Source organism: Perissodus microlepis, chromosome 13, assembly GCF_051167445.1.
Source record: "Perissodus microlepis isolate ML-2025 ecotype Zambia chromosome 13, ASM5116744v1, whole genome shotgun sequence".
NCBI classification, from domain to species: Eukaryota; Metazoa; Chordata; class Actinopteri; order Cichliformes; family Cichlidae; genus Perissodus; species Perissodus microlepis.
In genome coordinates this window covers 9,934,468-9,957,094 of record NC_140473.1, presented here as the reverse complement: position 1 = coordinate 9,957,094, position 22,627 = coordinate 9,934,468, and the positions used below count along the sequence as shown (strand labels likewise).

Below are 22,627 nucleotides of genomic sequence, written 5' to 3'. Positions count from 1 at the left end.
TTTAGCTATAAATCATGCATTCCTATTTTATTAATCCAATTACATTTAAGTATAGTGAAAACTTCCAACAGCAATGAGGTCAAAATAAGTTTATTCATATTTTGGAAAAAAAATGAGTGTAACATTACATTTACACAAATGTGCCAGTTATTGATGACATTGGTGAACACCAGCACATGCAGGCAGTAAACACGGGTATTTATCAGACCACAAAAAAAAAAAAATCTATGTGATGAACAGTACTTATATATACATATATATAATTATTTATTTGTTGATTGGTGTGCAGATAACTGGAGAGTCTTAGTGAAAAATATAATGCATTCATCATTTAGATTGTTCTAATTTTAGTCTCGATACTGGTTTGATCAACTTTAATTTATTAGCTATGCCTTTGAGCAATTAGTAGGAAGGTTTACAACATAATTTGAGAAAACACACAAAACATAAGAAATTAAAGTAACATTCATCAGTAACAACCTGGAGACCCCGAGGCCTCCTAAATAAAATAAAAATAAAAAATCAGGGAAAATTGTAGAGCAAATATTGACTTTTTCTGGAATTTTATTTCTGCCACCTGATTTGTTTATTTATTTTTCCCCCTCTGTAAGTCAAAAGTCATGGTTTGTACCTGAAAACATACTTCGTAAGTAAGTTTTGAGATGATTTTTTTCAAATTTCAATTTTGCTCTGCCTGAAAAAAAAGTGTCAGAAAGAAACTTCCATAGAGAGCTGGGTTTGGTGACTTGGGGGGAACAAAAAAAAAAAAGAAAGTAAAATGTAAATTGTGTGGTCTGGAAATGATACATTCACACAATTAAAATCTGCTACAAAATTTATAGCAAGCTTTTTAAAGTGAACATTCAAAGGCTTTCAAAGATATTTACATAAACGTTCTTTGAGGGGAGTACTCGTCCATCAAAACAAAGAAGAGATGTAGAATAAATAAATGCAGTTAGAAAGCATAACTGATACAGACATGACATGTGGTACAGTGTTGAAAGAAATCCAAAGAGGAAAAGATTAGGTGAGAGTGTGCGGTGCATTTTGGAGTGTTCAGAAGAAGCTCGTCTTGAGTTTAATGGTTGGTGCAGCTTGCACTGCTGGCTGAGCTTGCCTGGCTGCAGCTTTGGCTTTGCTGCTGGCCTGGTTGGCCCGTATAGCAGATTCCAGACGGGTTTTCAGCTCGGGTGCCGCTCCAATCACTATCTTGAAGGCAGCCGGATAGAGGGGGCCGATCCGCATCAAGTTCTGAAGTGCAAACTCATGCAGGCCTTTGGAGACTTGGGGTGCAGAGGAGATGGAATTTTCATCCAAAAGGTAAGAGACGAGAGTCGGTACAAGGAGAGCGAGCAGCTGCACCCCTGTTGAACACATAAAGCAGTGATAAGTTAAAAAAATATATATAATCAGTAATTAGAAGACAGTTTAAAAAAAGGAGAAGCAGAACTGTGGCTACAAATCCAATGTAATGTCATTATCTACGCAGAGATTTGCCAGATTATTAGTAAACTGACATAAAATCGTTTTAAAAAAGTTTTTTTCTTGAATGGTTGGACTAGAAATTAGAAAAGCATTAAATTCAACATTTAATTATTTATTACTCTGATCTAGGGCAGAACAGCTAAATACTGAAGAGATCTACTTTAACAGAGTAAATGTGGCACAAAATGAACCAAATGTTGCTTCACTTGGTCCATTAAGCAGAGGAATACTTACGGTTTTGCTCTTCACCCATGCCGACCAGATTCTCCAGGACCCTGATTCCCTCCTGCACAGCCTGCAGCTCAGCAGCCGTCCCTGGGCGGCTGCGCTCCACTGCCTTCAGCTTCTCCACCATGAGTGGAGCCAGAGCGTGTATGTAGGGAGTAGAGAGGGCGCGGCTGGAGTGTTGAAACACCGACAACAGCAGCTGGTAACACCGAGCTTGAACCTGTGGTAACAACAATTACATCTTTTGCTCAACTGAGCTAGACTTATGTGAACAGTGTGAAGCTGTTTTCATGCATGAACTCTGAACAATGGGAGGAGGATCCAGCCCAGGCATTGTTCAGAGATGCCCTTTTTCACACGTGGAAATGCTACGTTTGGGTTTGGTAACAGAAGAGAGGTGCGTACAGTGCACAGCAGACCACAGCCACCGTCTAGCTGGCAAGTAAAAACCTAGTACTGATTCAGAAATTTGGGTATTCTGCACTTCCGTTAGATAATATCTAGAAAAGTTCAGAGGTACACATGTAAAAACAGATGATTTGGTTCGGTATTCAAAATTCTTTTGTTACATCTTTGTTTGTGTACATGCGAGCTTACCCAGGGGTCACTAGAGTTGAGGGCATTTCGGAAGTGGTCCATGCAGCCCTTTTGCAGGACAGTCACTCCTACAAGCTCACTGCTGGCTGACAGCAGGAAGAGTGTGATCGCTGTCAGCATACTGACCTCATCCATGTCAGGCCTGGACTCATCTAAAAAAACCCCACACAAACATGCTTTTGACTAACAGTGATGTTGTGCTTTTTTTTTTTTTGTAGATTGCTCCACAGAAAGACAAAAAGTCAGAGTCTGATAATGAATGCGTGTGGATGTGCTCACCTGGCTGCGAATACTCAAGTACAGATGCCAGGCTGCTCCTCACAAGGCTGGTCCACTGCGTCTGCACGCTCTCCATCCGGGCTATTGGGGAGGTGAAGATGGTCTTAATGCTCTGGAGGGCAGCTGCCACAGGCACTGGCACCGAGTTGTCAGGAGTCTTTACTGCAGTTTCCTTCAGAACTCCGGTGACGAGGAAAAGCACTGTAGGTAGGATGGTCATGCTTCCTAATAAGGCAAAAATAAAATGTAAACAATGGGCTGAAAACCATGACGCTCATGTTCCTTTGCTACTTATCATTAATTAATGTCACAGAAATGCATGAAGCAGTTTAAAACATCATCCATTAAGAGAGAGTATGTTACACTGAAATAGCAACTGACTGTGTGCGAGTTTTCCTTTCTTATTATGCATGGTATTTGTGTGTTGTTGCACTTTGCTTCAGGCCTCACCAGCTGGAGAGCAGAGCGAGGGCAGCTCTGCCAGGATGGAAACTGCATTTGCCACCAGGCGGGCACTTTCTTCGGGTAGTCGCTGAGGCCTGAGTGGCACATGGCTGGGCGACTCCTTCACACGTGTATTAAGCTGGGGTAAGTGGCGGACCAGGATGAACACGAGCAGCTCCATGGCGGCGAACACCAGAGACTTGCCGGGGACGAGCTCCCCTGTGTCTCCTCCTTCTCCAAGGCTGGCCTGAGAGTCTTTCTCGCCATCTTCCTCTTTGCCTAAACCAAAAAAAAAGTAATGACCGTTTAAACTACCACACAATTTGGTTAACTTCACTCTAAATATAGAAGCTTAAAGACAACATGCAAACCTTATATGCAGTGTAACATAATGTTTCTGACCTTTTGCTGTTTTCTGTCGCTGTAGATGGTCATGTGCAGCCCTGATGGTCTCCTGGACAACAGCAGTGACCTGAAGCTGGACAGCAGGTGGATCCCGGGTTAACAGAAGCCTGTGAAGCACGTTCAGGAGCTCCACAGCCAGCAGCTACAGCAGAAAGAAAAAGTAAACAACTACATTAACTATCTGTTTTGTAACTATCTGTTCTGGTTTGTTGAAAAGCAGAAAGCATGTCCACCATAGGATACGATTTCATATTTAAAAATATGATTTTTATACTGTTCAGAAGCAATTTTTACTTCTTTGTTCAAATATCTTTATGGTTAGTGAGACGGCTGAGTGATCCCACACACTGTGCTCCAATTCATATCCGCTGAAGTCCACACTTTGAAGCAGTCTGGTAGAGACATGTCCCTCTTCAAAGGCTTCACCAAATACAGCTGAGAAATACAACCTTCTTTTGCTGAATTTGTGGGATACACACGTGTGCCCTTTGAAGCCATCGGTACCCAATCATCTGTTCTGTGGGGGATCCTTTTCACCTTCTAAAGTCAGTAAATATCACAGGCTGGTGTTGTATTTATCAAATATTTGCAGTGAGGTGGTGCATGGTAAACAGATCACTTGAATTACACCACAATATGATTGCTGCAAGAGGTGATTTAAAGGGAAAACACTTTTTCTTATAAGACACTTGGGTGCTTGAATTTCTTTTAGTATTTTCTAATAAGTGAAAACTACAGTAGTTATTTTATAGCTTAATGTGTAACTCATATATTCATATGTTACTAATGAGATTCTACAATAGTCATAAAATTGGTTTAAAAATGTTCTCTCTTTTTTTACCCTATAATTTAAGCCCTGTGTGTTTACCTGGTCATCTGCAATATGTGTTTTAGCACAAGGAGTCTCGAGCAGAGTGCACAGGGCCCGCAGGCACGACATCACATGTTCAATAGGCTCTTCAGGGCGGGGAAAGCAGAGAAACTCTATACTGACACCTAAGAGAAAGAACACAAAAATGCTCTTAGTCTATGTTCTTGTACATGTATTTTTCTTTCTACTGCCATTCCTTCACAATTGGCTGGTGGTCCTACAGCTGTGAGGTGAACAAAAGCAGTTGCTGTTTTCTGTATTAGGTACACTGTGAAGCCAGAAAATGGAAAAGTATGCTAAATGCTTTACACTGCAAATGTTAGCTATGCATTTGTTTACCTAACATTAGATGCATCCTGTCTTTGACAGACTCCTCAAAGGTCTTTATAGTGGAGGAGCCTCCCTGGGGGAGGCCAGGAGGCTTGGAGGGAGCTGATGAGACCTCCTCCTGACCTACACCTGCTCCAAACCCAGTGCTGTTCAGCCACAGGGCTACGGCATGCAGGACAGGAGCCCAGGAGCTTCGGTAGTGGAGCCTTGCTGTATCTATAGTCTCCGGGGTATAAAATGCTCCACCTGGACACAAACACAATTATTCATTCATATATATATACACATACATACATACATACATACATACATACATACATACATATATATATATATATATATATATATATACATATATACATATATACATACATACATACATATATATATATATATATATATATATATATATATATATATATATATATATATATATATATATATATATATATATACACATATGTATACAACATGTAATCTACAATCCCATTTGATTCAAGAGGTGTTTTTGTTGACATTTAATCTGACATTGTCCAAATAATGTTGAACGTTTTTGGTAATATCTGGAATAAATAAACGTCAAAGGATCCAAAGTGGAACATAAGACTTGAAAATTGATGCTTTAACCAAGCTACATTAAAATGTTGTGTAGAAGCACCACAAGACTATATTTTGTTTCACTGAAGATATCATATTAAAACCATATTTAGCACACAGGAAGACAGGAAAGAATCTCATACCATCAGGGGGCAGCTGACTGGAAAACTCAGCAGGCAGAGTGAGCAGAGCATAGTCTCGCAGCATGGCCAGCCACAGGCGGCTTAGTGAGGGCAGCTCTGGCTGCACCAGGGTGATAAGACTGTCAGGGGGAAGCACGTCTGTTCCCAGATCCTCCTCATCCTCGTCGTCATCTCCACTTCTGACTGGTTTTGCAGGTTTAGACTCAGCCTCTTTTTTGATCTTCATTGCCACCACATAGACCTGAGTGAGAAACCCAGAGTGCACGTTCAGTTTCGTTACATGCATCATTTGATTGTAAAAAAAAGGAGCAGTTTCCTGCTCATCTTCCATCTCACCTCAGCCCACGCCTTCAGCACTGCCAGTTTCTCCATCGTGGTAGCGCTCTCACTATACAGCTGACTGGACGAGCCTTTCCCAGCCTGCACCTTGTCCAGCGACGACACAAGCAGGTTGTGGACTCGCCGCAGGTCGTTGAGGTCACTGACAACGCCACTGCCGATCCACGTACTGCACACCTGTAGTCAATGTGAGAAAGGTGAAACTGCTATGGATCTTAACCGTTTTTATCTATTACAACAATGGACAATAAAGTTTTCTGATTCTGATTTTGATGTAAAAAATGTATTATATAACAGAGCACTTAGGCTCATTAGCCAAGCTATTAGAGGGGGTGGGAGTGTCAAACAAATGGGTATTAATAAATGGACTGACACCTTAGTGATGTAAAACTGGACCACATGTTTATAAGATTGCATTCTTCTGGGAGGAACAGCAATTAAAGTGTCAGTTCAAGGGCAGCAGTGTGATATAAATCTGGTAGCTTATTAAACTATAAGCAAACTACAGGTCCTCTGTGACCTTCACATCCACAGATAAATGTATCCTAATCTGCTTTTTCAGAGTAAGTTGTTCTCGATAAGAAAAATTAAACCCTTCAAAAAGTCTCCCAAGCAGAGAAACAGGGGAATGTCAAAGAGAGAACATCTTTTAGTAATAAGCTGACAGGCATGTTTTGTTATTTGCCCCCGTCACTCAACATTCTCATCATTCAATTAAGTCAAAAAGCATTAAGTCACAAATTTGACACTGCTGGCTTCTAAGGGGATGATGACTCACTTTGTCGTGGTAATTAAGCTGCTAATGCAGCCACAGTTCTACCATTTAACAATCAAAAAACATATTTAATGGCTGTTAATGGAAAGAAGGTTGAACACACCTCAAAAAGAGGCATAAAGTGGAATTGTAAGCAATTGAGTTGGTGAAAGAGACAGGTATGTATGGCTTACCTGGCATGCTTTTGCTGTAATGTCGGACGGCGTGTCAGGTGAAAACGCAGGTCTGAGAGCAGCTCCAACCTAAATACCCACGAGTTGCAACAAGTTTACTTTCTTGCAATGTTTCTAGGTTTGGACTACGAAATAATGCAATGCTTTACTCACATTGGCCTGGTACTGTTCCAGGATAACGTGCCCCGGGAACTCGGGCTCTGGTACGGATGCAAACTTTTTAATGATGTCTTCCAAGGCCTGCAGGCCAGCCATCCTCAGCTGGTTGCTGTGGTCTGTGGCTGCCATGAAAGCCATGCGGATGAGGTCAGATAAATGGAGCACCAGCAGATCTCCTGAACGGGCAGAGATGGATGAAAAAACAACAAGGACTATGTGAGAAATACGAACCTAATTATAAACACTGGAAGGAATATGAACTCCGGGAGCAGCTACAATAATGATTTTTCCAGTCATTGTTTAGTATTTGATTTATTAATCCTTTGATGATGGGTTACACTTCAGCAAGAAGCTATAACCAGTGCTTTCTTCAGACTCTTTGCTTTAATACTTTCTTCAAGAGGAAACACTTTTGGAGTTTCAGCGTGTGCCTGCAGCGACCAGAAAGAAACCCCACATTAAATTTGGGGCTGAGATTTAATTGACTTTTAACTGAAGGGCACCTTTTGAGGGATTAGTTGGACATGCCGTCATGCAGACCAACCATCCACTGAATCCCAGTCACTAAATTTGGCTTAGCTGGTTTCAGAGCTGCAAAGTCAGTACAATGTGCTATTACGGGCAAGCCTGTAGAATAGCTCCTTATTATACAGCAAAGCTTACATAAATATTGTCTCCTATATTTGCCACAGTGAACAAAACCCTCTGAACCTCTAGCTTTGTTCCATCTTTAAATGAAAGCATGTGAATAAGCCATTTCCTGTAGCACAGTAAAAATGGCATTAATCAATCACAATTCTTTAAGTGAACTCTGCAGTAGTCTATTCTGGCAGCACAGTGAATGGTACCTTTCACATTCTTGGCCTGCGCCGAACGAGCAGCTGCCAGGTCAAAGTGTGTTTTGTCTGCATTCTCACACAGCAGGATGATGCGGCACAAACAGTCTGCCGCAAACACCCGTGTGACCCAGCGCGGCGCCACAGATGGCTTCGATTTGTCGTCTTCGCCCAGACCCGTGAACATTGTGTCATCGTCCATCTCGTCTTTTTTCTCCGAGTCTTCCTCGTCCTTTTCCACTTCAAACACAACAGCGCCCCCTACATCTGAAAGAGGACACGGGCACATTTGTGGTAAAAGATTTATAAAAGATGATTTTTGAATTTGCTGTTTTGTAGACTTACCTGTAGTTGCTGCAAGAACATCCTTGCAGAGTTTCAGCCAATGGGAAAGTTTTTCTACAGCCAAAGATGACAGCATGTGGCCGAGTGTGTCATGGATGTCTGAGCACAGCTTCCTGTCCGTCTCCCGATCCAGCATGCCAAACAGAACGCCCTCCAGACCCATCTCTGTGATGTTTAGATCTGAACCAGAGCAAGTTAAGGCATTAGGATCCAGGTTGCATTAAGGGGAATTATTCAAACAGAATGCTCGAATCAGGTTTTGAACGTGTACTGACTGATTGCAGTGCTGTCTTTGCTGTCTCCTGCTCTCTTTGCCAGGCTCATGGCGTACTCGCAGACCTCTGCAGCTTCTCTCTGAGCAAGCTGTCTCAGGCAGGCCACTGCAGCACGACGCAGCAACAGGTGAGAGCTGCACAGGTGCACCTATGGGAACCCCAGTTCACAGCAGGAAATCAACATTCAGACTGACACAAACTCTAACTATCACATACGTACTCTAAAAGTATTTATGTCTTACACAGAGACACGGCACCAAGCTGGACAGGTTAACGTGTCGTGGAGCAAACATATGCAGCTGCTGCAAACATGAGATAGCAGCTGCCTGCACAAGAGAGTCTGAGTGGTCCTGCATTATGGCACAACCAACCAGGCAGGACGAGCGGATGGTGGAAATAGTGGCTCCATTTCCTAGCAAGACCAGATCAAAGAAACATTGTATTTAAAGACATATACTTCAGTAGCCTGCAAAGGATCAAAACCGGTTACACTGCCACCTGCTGGCTAAAAAAATACTATGGTTAATGATGTTTGTAATCTGGTTGTGCCACAGTTACCCTGCAACTCTGGTCCCACAGTAGTGATTAGAGCTCCCAGGCAGCGGCCCAGACACTGGTGAACCTCTGTGTGAGACGGGGGCACAGTGAGGAGCAGGGTGAGCACCAGAGACAGTGTAGGCTCCACATAGCCTCTGTACATGGGACCACTTGAATCCACAATTAGAGCCAGAGAGTGCAGAGCCCAAGTCTGGTGAAGACAAAAACACAGATTGAATTAATTTAGAGTGGGCCAGACCAGAATTGAAGAAAAAGACAGGGATGCATCAAAACTAGGTTTAGACATAACATTTAACAGAAAAGAAAAACAATCAAAATGTAATTTAATTATGAGTGAATATAAAAATGTACTTCTAATAAATAATTGACTGCACCTGGACTTCATGTGAAGAGCCGTCCTGGGCTAGAGCCAACAAGATGCTGACACTGGTCTTTAAGTGCTGGCCAGAGCCAATTCCTCCAACATATCGATGCAGACAGCCGAGAGCCAGTGAATGGCCCGTCCTTGAAACTACATCACGAGCTGACTTCAGCCTGTAAACAGAGCAAAACAAAGACATGCATCACATGAGTAGAGACAGATACAAAGTATGAGAGATCAACTTCAAGACAGATGAACAACAATGAAACACAAACTATAATTTTCCAAAAAGAAACATTCTGAAAATGTAGTGAGAATGTTTATTTTGTGCAATCAGGTATAAAATGACTCTAAACGTCAAGGTGCAATTTACATCCTTGTCTGTCCAGGCTCATTCAAGATATGTAGTGATAGACTAATATTTTTTACACCTAAAATCACTGTATTCTTAAAAACATTTATTAATGTAAGGTAAATACAGGTTATTCTGATCACAACATTGTGCACTGTAGACAATGTTTTCAATATTTATGTTATTGCAAAAATCTACACTTTTCAAACCTGGCACCTCAGAAGACTAGATCTGACGCTCAAATCTCTCCTTCTGTCCACAGTGTTTCTACAGATCACTAGGTTGTCATGGTAATGTTAACCACAGACCATTTTAAACAGAAAATGTTATCTATTCATCATTTTTATCCTATTAGACACTTGTATCGTTTTTATTGGTGTATGAATTCTTGAGTTATGGCCAAAAGTAAGCTCTTTGGGCTTGACCTTTGACCTCCAAATGCTATCAAATTCATCCTCATGAATCAAACAAATCAATCAGTCAATGAAAGTGAACACTGGTGTAAAATATGAAGAAATTTTCTTAAGGCCTTCCTAAATATTCTGTGTGAACAACAAAGATGATTTGAAACCATAATGTTGGACACAAAAAGCAAAGAAACAGAAATTGGAGACATGATATGCTCACTTATCAAAACTGGTCTGCGCCATTCTGGCAATGAAGGTTGCCTCTCCGACCACCTGAGCCATCCTCCCCAGGGCCTCTCCAGCAGCACAGCGCAGGATGGGATTAGGGTTGTCCAAAGCTCCCATCACCAGGGCCAGAGCTGATTTACGCACCTCCTCAGGCCCAAGAGTGCTCTTATTCTCAGCCAAACCCTACAGTTAAAGCGAAAGAGAAACATTATTTCTCACTGTAGCTATTACTTAAATTACCTTCCCATTTAAGAGGATATAGAGCATTTTTTCTTACCTTGAGGGCAGAAAGGACTGCAGTAAAGATGTTGAGTTGGACGGCTTGCTGTCGAACTCCTTTAGCCTGCTTTATGCATTCTGCAAAGTGGTCTAACATCTGCAGCCTGAATCATACCCATCAGTTAAAACACAGTATATTAATAAAAAACAGCTCAGCAACAATGCAGCGAATATAAATATATAAGGAAAATAAAGAGAGCAGCTGCAGGACAAGAAAATAAAAATAATGTTAACATGATGCAGAACCACATCAAATCACCACAATAAGAGAGAGCGCCTTGCCTGTGTTTGAAGGAGACATGAGGGAACACCACACCAAACAGAGCCACTGAAGCATCGATAACCGACACACCCAAAGGGAGAGGTCCTGGGATGGCCTCACCTACGGGGACGCGCAGGTAGATCGAGGAGGGATCGTGCTCCAGAGCTCCGCTGCCAGACGCGCTGTTGGGCTGCAACTGTTTCGCAGCAACGACACAGAAACACCAAAAGGCCAAACTTATATTTAATATTTAACGAGAGATAGTGATGACTAATCCAAATCACATACATAAAGCATCTTCAAATAAGAGATGGGTTACTAGAACGGTCTTTTACCAACTAACCTGATCCTCTATGGACTTGTGGTCGGTCTCCTGTAGCCACGAGCCCATGAGCACGCTGTCGTCATAATGACACAGAGAGCGCAGCAAAGACGTGGTAGTGTTGGCCGAGTTGTCGGTCAAAGTAAACTCTGCCACCAGTTCTCTCAGGAGAGCATTGAAGCTGCCTGTACGAGAGGATTACCCATTTTAAAACACCTCTCCTCAACTTATGTGAAAGCTAATGCACAAGTGACTGATTTACCTTCATAAGTTTTCGGAGGCAAGAGAGCCAAGATGTCGTACAACCGGAGCCTCACCATAGCTGCACTTGCTTTCAGGTGGGCTCCATGTACCTTAATGATGGCAGGGACACTGAGAAAAGTCAAAATGTTACAATCATTAGACATGCAGTCGAAAAACACACAAAAAAATAAAATAAAAAGTCACACATTTAAGAGAAAATTACACAAAAAAAAGCACCACACTCACTGAGACATCATAGTCATGGCACATTCGATAGGAGTCATCAGCCTGCGGATTACGTCTTCTGTGAGAAGCTCGGGGCAGTGGGCCACGAAACTACGCATGGCTATAAAAGAAAAGGAACAGTTTTAGTCAACACTGCGTCTCGTAACATTTTAGGGCGTGCACACTGTGGAGGTGCAAGTCTTTACCACACAGTGCTCCAGCTCTGCCCTCCAGGGTGACCTGCCAGGTGAAGGAGTCTCCTCTGGCTTTTTCGGCTTCCAGCTCCTTCTGGGAGCGAGGAAACACGTTCCTCCACAGCAGCAGCATTTTGGGGAGATGATAGCGCACAAGGGAGGGACCTGGGAACACAAATGAACACAATGTGGTCACAAAGGTGGTGGGAGAAAGAGACGATTTCTGAAAAACTCCAAAATCAGGAAGTGTCTTTGAGGCTCACCCAAAGTCATCAGGGCTCCCAGCAGAAGCCATCCAGCCTGCGTGCGCTGCAGGGACAGACGGCTGTTCTGAGCAGCTGTTCGCAGAAGGTCTTCAGCTATACTCACCACCAACTACAAGAACAGCGAGGCTAGTCAAACAAGTCTGACATACATTTGAAAGAACCACTAAGGCCAAATTCTGAGGCTACACACCTTGCCCTTGGTGTGGGGGATACCCAGTGGACACTGGTGCACGCCTCCCAGCAGAGCAGCCATCGCAAAGCTGTAGCCGCTTACAGCCTCAGGCGAACTCTTCAGGTTGTTGATTCTCTCAGCACAGCGGTCCAGCAGAGGGGTGAGCTGATAGGGTAGCGCAACGGCGACGCAACGCAAGCACCATGCAGCTGCCAAACGTGCTGCCATGCTTGGGTGCAGCAGCACTGAGGTCACAGTTTCAAGGAGTCCTGAAGAAGTGGATGTGGAATAAGTTATTTAAGGAGTTCAGCCTTATTTTAAATTGGGATTTATGTCACACGAGCTTGTGTTACCAGAAACCCGAGAGTGACAACAGTGAATATCCTGTTTTGTATTCTGTTTATCTTACCTACAGAAGGCTCCTGGATGAGTGGTGAAGCTGTGGCACTCAAACTCTGAACCAAACTGCCCAGCTCTTTTAAAGCACACACCATAACATGCTGGCTGGCAGAGACATCACCTGCCCCTGCCTTGTTCTCCCCACTGATATCATTCACTACTGCCTCTGAAAACACAAATTTCAGGAAGAGAAGCAAGCAAAGCGATCTGTCAGCATGAACATTGAACTTAAGTTCGTATTTTGAATACACAATAATATTCAGAACACACTAATTTATAATGTGTGCATCATTGATGAAAAAGATTTATATCAAAGAAAAGATGCTTTGTGTCCATAATAAGTATAAATCACTAATGTTATTAGTAAAATTTACACTAATCAGCCACAACATTAAAACCCGATATTGTGTAGGAAGTTGCAGGGTGGGGCCTCCTTACATCTGATTTGTTTTTCCGATCTTGAACTCTTTGTAATGTTTCTCAGACCATTCCTGAACAATATGCGGTGGCGGGTGCACTAAAGCCGGCACCATTGGGGAATAGTGTTTCCATAAAGAGGTGTAAATTGTCTGCGGCTAGTTAGAATCAGATTAAAGCTATTTTCCTGCAGAAAATCAGAGAATCAAATTGCTTAAACTCTACTGTGTATCATGCTGATCCCCCTCTCTCTCTGGTAAACATCACACAAGATGTAAAAGAAAATGGGATTTCTTTCTGCTGTAGGTGCTTTCAAGAACAGACAGGACCACATGCAAAGTGTGGAGTATAGTGCCCCCGTGACCCTATTACCACTTTTGGTAGCAACTAACTACCAGAAACAATCCCCAAAACCTGATATTTTATAGATAATCTGATCCAGTTGCTTAGACATCAAAAAAGTCACATCTTTACAGCTTCCAACAACTTGACTTCCTGCTACAACTCAACAAGTAACATTAAGGCAAAATAATGATTTTTATTGTTGTCACCTACACTGATTTTAATGTTGTGACTGACAGGTGCGTACCGTAGCTTCTAATAACACAACAGACCCCATTAGGCCATGCACTGTTGTCATATATTTAACTAACGACATTAAACTACAGAACCGCTACATTAAAACACAGAAGAGCACACTTCAATGTACGCCAAGAGCTCTGAGGATTTGTCTCCCCCCATTCAAAAAGAAATAAATAAAAACAGGAAATGATGGCTATAATTGTGAAAAAAGAAAAAAAAATTAATAGCTGATCATTTACCGGGAACTAAAATCCTCTGAGCTCTTGAAAGACAACAGTCAAGACAGATCATATGTTGAAAAAAGGTCAATAAAACAACTTGAGGAAGAGAGTATATGAAGATGCTTCTTGAACTGTGGCATTTCATTCGGACTTCAGTGTAAATGTAAACACATATACTAGATGTCCTACTTCTATCATGGCTCCCGGTAACATTTTCCCACTTATGTTTAGCTTAGACATTTCTCAAAGTCCCATTTCAAGAAGTCTCACATATCCAGCTAGATGGAAAAAATACAGCAGCAAGTACAGAGTGAACAACAAAGAACCCAGGAGAATCCAACATTTTTAGAAATTCTGTCTTAACACCAAGAAGTTCTGAAACGTACATCGGTTTAAAGGTTGCAAAGCAAATCAGAGTAAGAAACATCCTTTGTGAACGAGATATGGGTGATTTTGAAAATAATTTTGTGATGATAAAAAGCCAAAAAATAAATAAAATAATGCAAAACACTGTGTCTTGTTCTCTTAGATGTAATGGCATCATCCTGTCGTGTGTCTTTGCATTTAGTGGCACGTGCAGTTTTTCTGCTGGTGCATGCCAGATGCTAGAGGCCAGAAAAGGTTACGTTAACTGCTCTTTAGGGTTTATAAGGCAATAACAAAATGTGAATTCACAGGCAAAAAAGCCATAAAGGCTATGCAATAATGCAAGCATGAGTACTTAATATGCTGCGCAGGTAATGGTTGATCTTACTGACATTATGATACTACTTGTGGTGAAAAGGGGATATAAAGAAAGAGGAAAGTAACCTCAAAGGCAGAAAGCAGAAGGAAAAGCAGCGAAATAAAAGAAAAAGAGAAGCCGTCTCTGCACACAACATAAGCACAAGCCATGCAACAGATTTCAAAACTGAATGAAGAGCGAATTAAAAGGTGATAATAATGGATGAGTACTTACTCTGTAATGCTCTGAACCGTGATATTTCCCCCCCATCCTCCTTACCCACAGCCCTCATTTGCTTGCTGATGGCTTGGCAGATTTCTTTGCCGGCTGCGATTTGTGCTTTCTCTCCAAGCAAGCCCCCCAAGGTGGCGCGCAGCATGAAGGAGACGCAGCGGCGCGAGTACACAGCCTCAACGTGAGTCTGCGTGGCCCGAGGGTGAGACACTAGGTCCAACACGTGCGACAGGAACGTGGCAAAGTTGCGCTCAAGCCACTGACCGCCAAGTGTTGTCACAAACACAACGTATGCCTAAGAAGAAATTAACGAAAAACACGCATGAGGTGGATGAGTCAGATGGATCGGGTTCATATTTTTAATATGTTTGAGAGTTCACCTCACCTGTGTGACGCCCACCCGCACCTCCCTGCTGACAGAGCCTCCCCCCTTCAACATCTCTCCTCCGCTCTTCAGGAAGCCAGATCCACCGCGCAGAAAGCCTGTGGCCATGAGCTCCAGCACCTCCTCCAGAGTGGCTCGCTTTACATTCTGACGCATCACTGCGAGAAGAACACGTTTAAAAAAAGAACGCAATAAGGAACAGAAGCAGTGAGCTACTCTAAAAACAACACAAATCCACTCTGTAACCTACCAGCTGCTTGTTTGGGCATCAGGGCCGTGGCCATAACCGTCCCCAGCAGTTTCGCTACGGCTACCCGAACGCCATAGTTAGACCCTTCCAAGGCCTTGAAACACAAAGTAGCGACGTTCTCCAGTTCAGTGGTCCACATGAATACAGCCTCATTTTGTAGCTCCAACAGGCACTGATCAGGCAAGGAGGAAAAAAATGGGACGCTATCATTACTTTTCATATAATGTGTGTACTGGTAATATTTACTTCATGACATGAATTCAGAGGCTTATGCGCACATAATGTTACAATACACACAGTAACTTGTATGCTTTCTAAACGGAAATTGAAACAGTGTATGCGGTCGACATACGTGACACAGCAAAAGCATTTAAGTCAGTGGTTTCTTCCCTTTAAAAACAGTCTGCACTCATTCTGACACACAATTGCTGTACTTGTGTCATAAAGGGAAAATTAGATCGTACTGAAAACAGTGATCACAAGTAATCATGTGGTACCTTTACTTTTATGAGTGAAACTGAGAATGAAGCCTTGCATAACGCTGATGGCTCCTCAGATGGGCCTTAACAACTTAAGATCAAAAACCAAGTTTAACTGTTTTGGGAGAAAGAGTTTGAAGATTACTCTGTGTGTCTTCTACGTAGCTTTTAACTTTATGATATGGAAGGCCCCAGCAGCCCACAAAATCCCCACAAAGAAGCGCAAGTTAGTTGACACATTTAAAAATCTTAACTGTGTTTTTGTGAGACCGACCTTTGCTACTGCACAGCGTACAGCCATGGACCTGTCTGTAAGCAGAGAGCGAGCATTCTTGTAGATGTCTCTGTGACAAGAAGCTGCAGCTCCACCCAGTCCGCTGAGCACCTTCTGCAGACTCAGAAGGATCTCTCCTCTACCTTGTGACTACATCAATAAAATAGAAGAAAGTGACGTTACAAATCAATCCCTCCATTACTGTTCTTATATTGTAGTGTGCCTGCTCCTAGTTTCTTTACTCTCACGTGGCATACCTCTGCACTCTTTAATGCCTTTAAAAGATTATTGATGGTATCTGGAAAGGAGCTTCCCAGCATCCTCCCCATCTTCTCATAAAAAGCCCCAACACATGCCACTGCAGCACTGCAAGAAATGTGTAACAGTGCATTAACACAGCAATTCAGACAAAAATCTATGTGAAAATTCATAATTATGTAAATTAAAATATGCAATACCATGGAATACTTCATGAAAATTAATAGTTATTAACAACTATTTATTAGACTCCTCCTTATGTTGATAAATGGAGAGACTGGCTTACAAACATGAATTAGCTTTAACCTTATCTACTGTAAAATGCTGAAGGGGAAGCACAGTGGCTTAGTATGCAAAAGGGAGGCCCTGGCACGTCTGTGTATTTCACCTACTCAGAAATGAGCAGGTATGAATGACTGATGGATAAAACCCTGCAGGGCACCACTGATGCAGCTTCATCCACTGTTAAATTCCATTAACGCCAGCAAGAAACACAGCAAATCTAGTCTTGTACGCTTAATCCCTCCTTTTAAACATAAAATGTCGTTCTGCAGATTACCGTCCAGCTTAACTGCTAATACCCTTGAAGATAGGCCTACTGCACGTGCCTGGAGCTCTAAAAGCAGTTCTGAACAGCTTACATTTGAATTGAAATATGTGAAAGCTCAAGCAGACTATTAATATGCAGTTCCTGTATTTCTAAAAATAGCCAATAAAAATACATGATTAGGGTAAATAAATGGGAACTCACAGTTTTGTTGGCAAGTATGCAGGTGTGTCATCCTTGCTTTTGATGATGTCATTGCATTTATCAAGAGTCTGGAAAACAGTGAAGGTGTCACCAATGCTGTAGAGCGTAGCAAGGTTTTTGGCCAGGAGTTTTCTAGTCGGTGGTCCCGGAGCGCTGCTGATTAGTCCTGTCAGCTGTTCCACCAGCTTCTTCTGCTTCTCTTTTACATCCACCTGCATTCAAAAAAGAAGGAAAAAAAGCACAATCGAGTTACGAAACGCTTCCAATGATTCTGACTCAGAAAAGCTAAAAATCTGAATAGTCACCTTATTTGCTGCCACAAGCACTTTATCCAAAAACCGGAGCCATTCGAAGATGAAGACGGGCCTTTTTGCTTCGGTGATCTGGGCCAAAGCATCTTCATTGAGCAGGAGACTGTGAGCCAGCTCCATGGTGAGGAACCTTGAACACAGAGACGTGCGCCCTCCTCTCTGCAATGATTCACGAACACGTGACAAATTAGAGGAAAAAAAAGCTTAATATACTGTTGCAACACAAGGAGTCGGTAGATCATATTTTGCTCAAACAGCTTCAGTGTGACTTGACACTGAATCTACAAGTCTTTTTGACTAAAGTGAAAGACTGGAGCACCACTTCTCTTAGAAATAATCTTATTTGGCATTTTGATGATAGCGGTAGGGAGCAGTTGGGAAACTACAAACCATTATCATTATTATTATTATTATTATTATCTCCAACCTGACTTGGTAAGGTAGCACAACCAATCAGGACAAACAGCAGCCTGGAAAAAGTTTGAGCCTCCAACATCACTGGTTGTAGTCTGCCTTTCATAGCTCCACACTATGCCACCCGAACCACCAGGAGAGGTAGAAGCATCATCACTGTCCCCTCCTACACATCATCTGTTTAATCATCTCCCACCAGGCAAAAGATACAGGGGTATTACTACAAGAACAGAGATAGTAGCTATCTCCAAGCTATTAGGCGCTTAAATATACGCTGAACCTTCTATTATTTTTTGTTTCAATTTACCTACAGCAAGTTGTGATCATAGAATCTGAATGTATCCATCCATTCGCTTCCGCTTATCCTTTTCAGGGTCGCGGGGGGCGCTGGAGCCTATCCCAGCTGTCATACGGCGAGAGGCGGGGTACACCTTGACAGCTCGCCAGTCTGTCACACAGAGAGACAGGCAACCATTCGCACTCACATTCACATTCACTCCTGTATTCACATCTATGGGCAATTTAGATTAATCAATTAACCTTTCCCCAGAAACTGCATGTCTTTGGACGGTGGGAGGAAGCTGGAGTACCCGGAGGGAACCCACGCAAACAGGGGAGAACATGCAAACTCCACACATTGAACTCAGGACCTTCTTGCTGTGCGGCAACAGTGCTAACCACCGTGCCGCCCAGAATCTGAATATATTATGCAGCAAAACTTACACGTATGTATCATGCATTTGCAATATTAACTTAACCTCTTGCACTGTGGACTGTTCCCTTCTGCAATCTAGACTCTACGTCATTCACTAAAATCACTTTAAACATAGGTACACTGACACACTGCACTACTTTTATGGGTTGATGTGTTCAATACACGTGTACTTTGTATGTTGTGCTGTATTGTGTCATTTGATGTGTCTTGTTGTATATGCAGCTGTGTTGTTGAAATGGCTCCAATAAACTTGAGCTGTGGTGACTGTGAAGGCCACTCAGTCACCACATAACATGATCAAAATCATTTTCATGCTCATCTAAAAGTTCTATCAGCTCTTGCACCTCATTGCTACCATGGAAGAGATCATTCCTAGCAGGAAAGGAATACTGTATTATAGGATGAAGAGAAATACTGGGAACAGCTGTGTTGATCTGGAGGTTGGACATTCCTGCTCAGGAGACAAACTCTGTACCCAACAGCATGACAGGGCCTCTCAGTTGTCTAATTTAAATGCCTCTTCTCTAACAATACGCCTGTTCAGTCAATAAACTATCCCATCCATCAGCTGGACAGGTTATAACAGCCCTATAGATGCTAAGGACCAATTATCGCCATTGGAATGCCTTCGCTGTGTTCCGTACGTCAGTAATTTTAATGTCAGTGGCTGTAAAGTTATAATAGCCGCGCTCAAGTCTCGTATGGAATAACACAAAAAATATTAACACTGCAGTGATGTGTTGACAGCTGTCATCCTTCAGCTGTTAATACGCGAGCTAGTTAGCAACATAAGCTAGCTGCTTCCTAAAAGGGGAAAGCTAAACTCCGCGAAACACTGACGACTAAATAGGACTTTGGCTCTTCGTCGTCATTTTTTTACAACCTTGAGTTGTTCAAAATATACCCCTCAGTGACAACAAACTCCCTGAAATACGGGACAAATACAGCAAAACTGTTCATCCTACCTGTGCTTCGGTGACCCAGGATGAATGACGACGACTATGGGCGGTGTCGCTGTGAAGTTTGTCCGATGTTAAACCAAACAAATAATTTAACTTAAATCATATAGCTTGTAGAATTTTGTGAAATAAACAAAAATAGACGTGACATTAATTGAGCCCATTTCACAGGACAAACACGTTCTTTTGAAATATATGCCAAATGCAGCGGAACTGTAGACTTTGTGTGTACCTTGCAGCTACTCGGAACGTTTTTGCAAAGGAACAGAACACCACAGAAGAAAATACAAACGCACAAACCGAAGATTTTTTTTTAGCTGTTTTTCTCAGTTTTTTCTCTCTTTAGTTTGTACAGAATGTCAGATGAAGAAGAGGACTATATGTCTGATGCATTTCTTAGCAAATTGTAAGTGTTTGGCTCTGGTGTTTACTGTAAAATGTTCATATTGACAACAATGTTCGGTCAGTGCTATGAAACTGTTGTTGAATCGAGTATATTCCGATATTGAGCTATCAAAACAAAGAAGCAGGGTGTCATTGCTCTCACAATAGTTATCGGTATTTTTTTTACACCCTTATAACGTTTTTGTTTGTCCCTCCGACTGTCAGTCAAGATGTGAAACCGGGAGTCAGCATGGTGAGGCGGGTAAAAGAAGCAATGAAGAGGGAGGAGAAGCAAAAGGAAAAGAATATTAAGAACCGTCAGAAGAGCTACAAGGAGCAGGAGAGCGAAAGCCGAGAAGCGGCTTTACAGAGCTCCATCAGCAATGAAAACAAAGGGTTTGCACTTCTGCAGAAAATGGGCTACAAAGCTGGGCAAGGACTTGGGAAGCAGGGCAAGTTTGTTCTTCGCTAAATTGTGAATTTGCTTTGCATTTGTAGTGTGCACTGATGTTAATCTTTGTTACCCCTATAGGAGCAGGAAGAGTTGATCCAATTCCACTAAATATCAAAACAGGTAGGAAATTTTATTTTAAAATGAGTATTTAGTGATGTTGTGTGCAGCCTAGCTGAATGATTGCAGCACTTTTCTGTTTATAATCAGACAGAGGGGGTATTGGAATGGAAGAGATGAAGAAAAGAAAAGCTGAAGAGGAACTGGAGCATTATAGGCAGAAAGTACGAGCCAAACAACAGAATGAGACCAAATCTCTGGAAGATTTCAGGTGAAGCATGCAGCTACCTCTAAATGTTGTCCCCTCCGATGATAACAGTGTCTTATAGTCTGTGTTTGTAACCTTTTCTTTTTTTGCGTTTTCAGGTCAAGAGTAAGGACTGAAAGAGAGGAGCGAAAGATTGAAGGAGACCTCAGGAGGAGTCAGCGAGCTTGCGAACAGCTTGACAGTCAAAAGGTGGAAAGAATTATGAGTATAGCTCCTTATGGACTCCTCTGCACATCACAGTGCTAGTGTTAGTAGCAGATCTCTCTCTAATCAGTCTCTTACCAGTGAAAGGAGGAAAATTATAGACCACTGACACAAAGTATCTCCTAGCTGAGGTTTCTTCTCTTTTCAGGGGATAACTGTTCCGAGAGAAGACTGGTACTGGCCTAAAGCAAACTCTGGTGAAGAAGAGGACGATCTTAAAGAGGAGGATGAGGATGAAGAGGAGGTTACAGAACTCACTGTAAGTATTTTATTTTAGACAATCAAAATTAATGTATGTTATTAATCTTTTTTTTTTTTTTTTTTTTTTTTTACCAAAACAGCAATTGTGGTACTGTCTGAGGAAGTGCAGAGAAGTATGTGTAGGACATGTATTAGGACAGCAAGATGATGTTGAGGTGTACAGTGGGAGTGACAGATTTGTTCAAGATGGGGGGTGGGATTACATTAGGGATCGGCTCTGAGCCCCTTCTTGTTTGCAATGTGATGGGCAGATGATGTCAGACAGGAGTCTCTGTGGGCTGCGATGTTTGCAGATGACATTGAAATTTGTAGTAGAGAGCAGGTAAAAAAGCCTGGAGAGGTGAATATCTCTCAAGAGAAATGAAAGCCAGTGGATGCAAGACAGAATACATGTGTGTGAATGAGAGGGAGATGGGTGAAAATGCAAGGAGTAGCTTTAGTGAAGATGGATGAGTTTAAACCATCAAAATCACCATACAGTGCACAACAGAGGTGAAGAAGAGCGCATAGAGTGCATTGGATGGAGATCAGTGCTGAGGTGTGTTTTCTAACAGAAGGATAGCAGCAAGAGTAAATGAAAAGATGGTAGGAAGACCTGCTATGATGTGTTGAATTAATGAAAAGAAATATTTTCAATTAAATTTTCATATCTAATACTCATATACTCTGAATTAGAAATGAGTACATCAGAGGGACAACTCAGGTTGAGCTGAAAAAACATAAATGCATCTCATAGGATTTAATGGCAAAATTATCCCAATGAATATTAAATGTGATATGTGGTTCTCTGTTGCAGTCTTTTGATAAACTACAAATTTTGACATCCTATTTGAGAGGAGTCCATTTTTATTGCATATGGTGTGGGACCACCTATAATGGTAGGTGTGATATCATTAGTGCTGTAGCTTTTAAGGTTCTTTTGTATTGCCATTGCTCATACTGTGTTTGTGTATATAATGTATTGATTTCTATTTTACAGATGAAGAGGACTTGTGCGGTAACTGTCCTGGGGATACAGCAGCAGACCATGAATAAAATTAATGAAAACCAGTCTGCACAAGTTTCCTGTAAAGAGAAAAAAAAGTATAAATGTTTGATCATAAAAATATTGTGTATATGTAAATGCACTTTGATATGTTAGTCAGGTTCATCGGACTACAAAAACAGCCAAGGCAATAAAGTGATCAGAAATTAAGTTCTATAATCATCCAGTTTTAATCTGCTGTCTTTCATTGAAAGACCATCAAGTTTGTATTTGTTGTATACATTTCTGTTTTTTGGGTTGTTGTTGTTTTTTCATTTATAAATTAGGATGTCTTTCAATATTTATATTTTATAAAGATGAATACAAATTGTGTTACATATTTCAAGATCAATTGTATTTATCCGTCTTCATTAAACGTTTTAAGAATGCTACCATTTTGACTGTTTGTATATTGTATGATTTGTTGTGAGTTTATATCAGGCATACTTCTT

The 22,627-nt window shown here is 41.8% G+C and overlaps 2 protein-coding genes across 4 annotated transcripts; one reads left to right on the top strand and one right to left on the bottom strand.

The window, feature by feature from the left end:
- Nucleotides 1-74: 74 nt before the first annotated feature.
- On the bottom strand, nt 75-19,642 carry heatr5b (HEAT repeat containing 5B). 3 transcript variants are annotated; one of them, XM_084947823.1, is made up of 36 exons: nt 19,530-19,642; nt 17,430-17,594; nt 17,125-17,336; nt 16,373-16,481; nt 16,116-16,265; nt 15,363-15,534; nt 15,113-15,270; nt 14,773-15,022; nt 12,560-12,715; nt 12,169-12,419; nt 11,976-12,087; nt 11,725-11,877; nt 11,540-11,639; nt 11,313-11,422; nt 11,072-11,235; nt 10,749-10,924; nt 10,465-10,570; nt 10,180-10,370; nt 9,214-9,373; nt 8,840-9,029; nt 8,524-8,693; nt 8,282-8,429; nt 8,007-8,186; nt 7,674-7,928; nt 6,820-7,001; nt 6,667-6,735; nt 5,716-5,895; nt 5,380-5,620; nt 4,649-4,885; nt 4,307-4,434; nt 3,436-3,580; nt 3,040-3,312; nt 2,590-2,814; nt 2,311-2,462; nt 1,720-1,933; nt 75-1,364 (listed from the first exon to the last, which is right to left on the bottom strand). In XM_084947823.1, the coding sequence occupies exons 2-36, from the start codon at nt 17,553-17,555 to the stop codon at nt 1,057-1,059; spliced, it is 6,153 nt and encodes a 2,050-aa protein (XP_084803949.1). In that variant the 5' UTR covers nt 17,556-17,594; nt 19,530-19,642; the 3' UTR covers nt 75-1,056. The 3 variants fall into 3 exon arrangements, with proteins under 3 accessions (XP_084803949.1, XP_084803950.1, XP_084803951.1); XM_084947824.1 differs by lacking the exon at nt 19,530-19,642 and adding an exon at nt 18,157-18,328; XM_084947825.1 differs by lacking the exon at nt 19,530-19,642 and adding an exon at nt 18,161-18,328.
- A 132-nt stretch (nt 19,643-19,774) lies between these two features.
- gpatch11 (G patch domain containing 11) lies at nt 19,775-22,576 on the top strand. Its single transcript, XM_084949645.1, has 8 exons — nt 19,775-19,929; nt 20,133-20,359; nt 20,440-20,481; nt 20,569-20,689; nt 20,785-20,875; nt 21,039-21,149; nt 21,948-22,029; nt 22,131-22,576. Exons 1-8 carry the CDS (start codon nt 19,880-19,882, stop codon nt 22,184-22,186), a joined length of 780 nt encoding a protein of 259 aa, XP_084805771.1. The 5' UTR covers nt 19,775-19,879; the 3' UTR covers nt 22,187-22,576.
- The last annotated feature ends 51 nt before the right edge of the window (nt 22,577-22,627 follow it).

Bases quoted from the DNA above. Each gene is read 5' to 3' on its own strand.
- heatr5b (XM_084947823.1), bottom strand. From the start codon at position 17,555: ATGGAGCTGGCTCACAGTCTCCTGCTCAATGAAGATGCTTTGGCCCAG. The intron at 17,337-17,429 runs GTGACTATTCAG...TTTTGAATGCAG, and splicing joins TGCTTGTGGCAGCAAATAAG to GTGGATGTAAAAGAGAAGCA. The intron at 15,023-15,112 runs GTGAGGTGAACT...ATTTCTTCTTAG, and splicing joins TGCGGGTGGGCGTCACACAG to GCATACGTTGTGTTTGTGAC.
- gpatch11 (XM_084949645.1), top strand. From the start codon at position 19,880: ATGTCAGATGAAGAAGAGGACTATATGTCTGATGCATTTCTTAGCAAA. The intron at 20,876-21,038 runs GTGGAAAGAATT...TTCTCTTTTCAG, and splicing joins AACAGCTTGACAGTCAAAAG to GGGATAACTGTTCCGAGAGA. The intron at 22,030-22,130 runs GTAGGTGTGATA...TCTATTTTACAG, and splicing joins GTGTGGGACCACCTATAATG to ATGAAGAGGACTTGTGCGGT.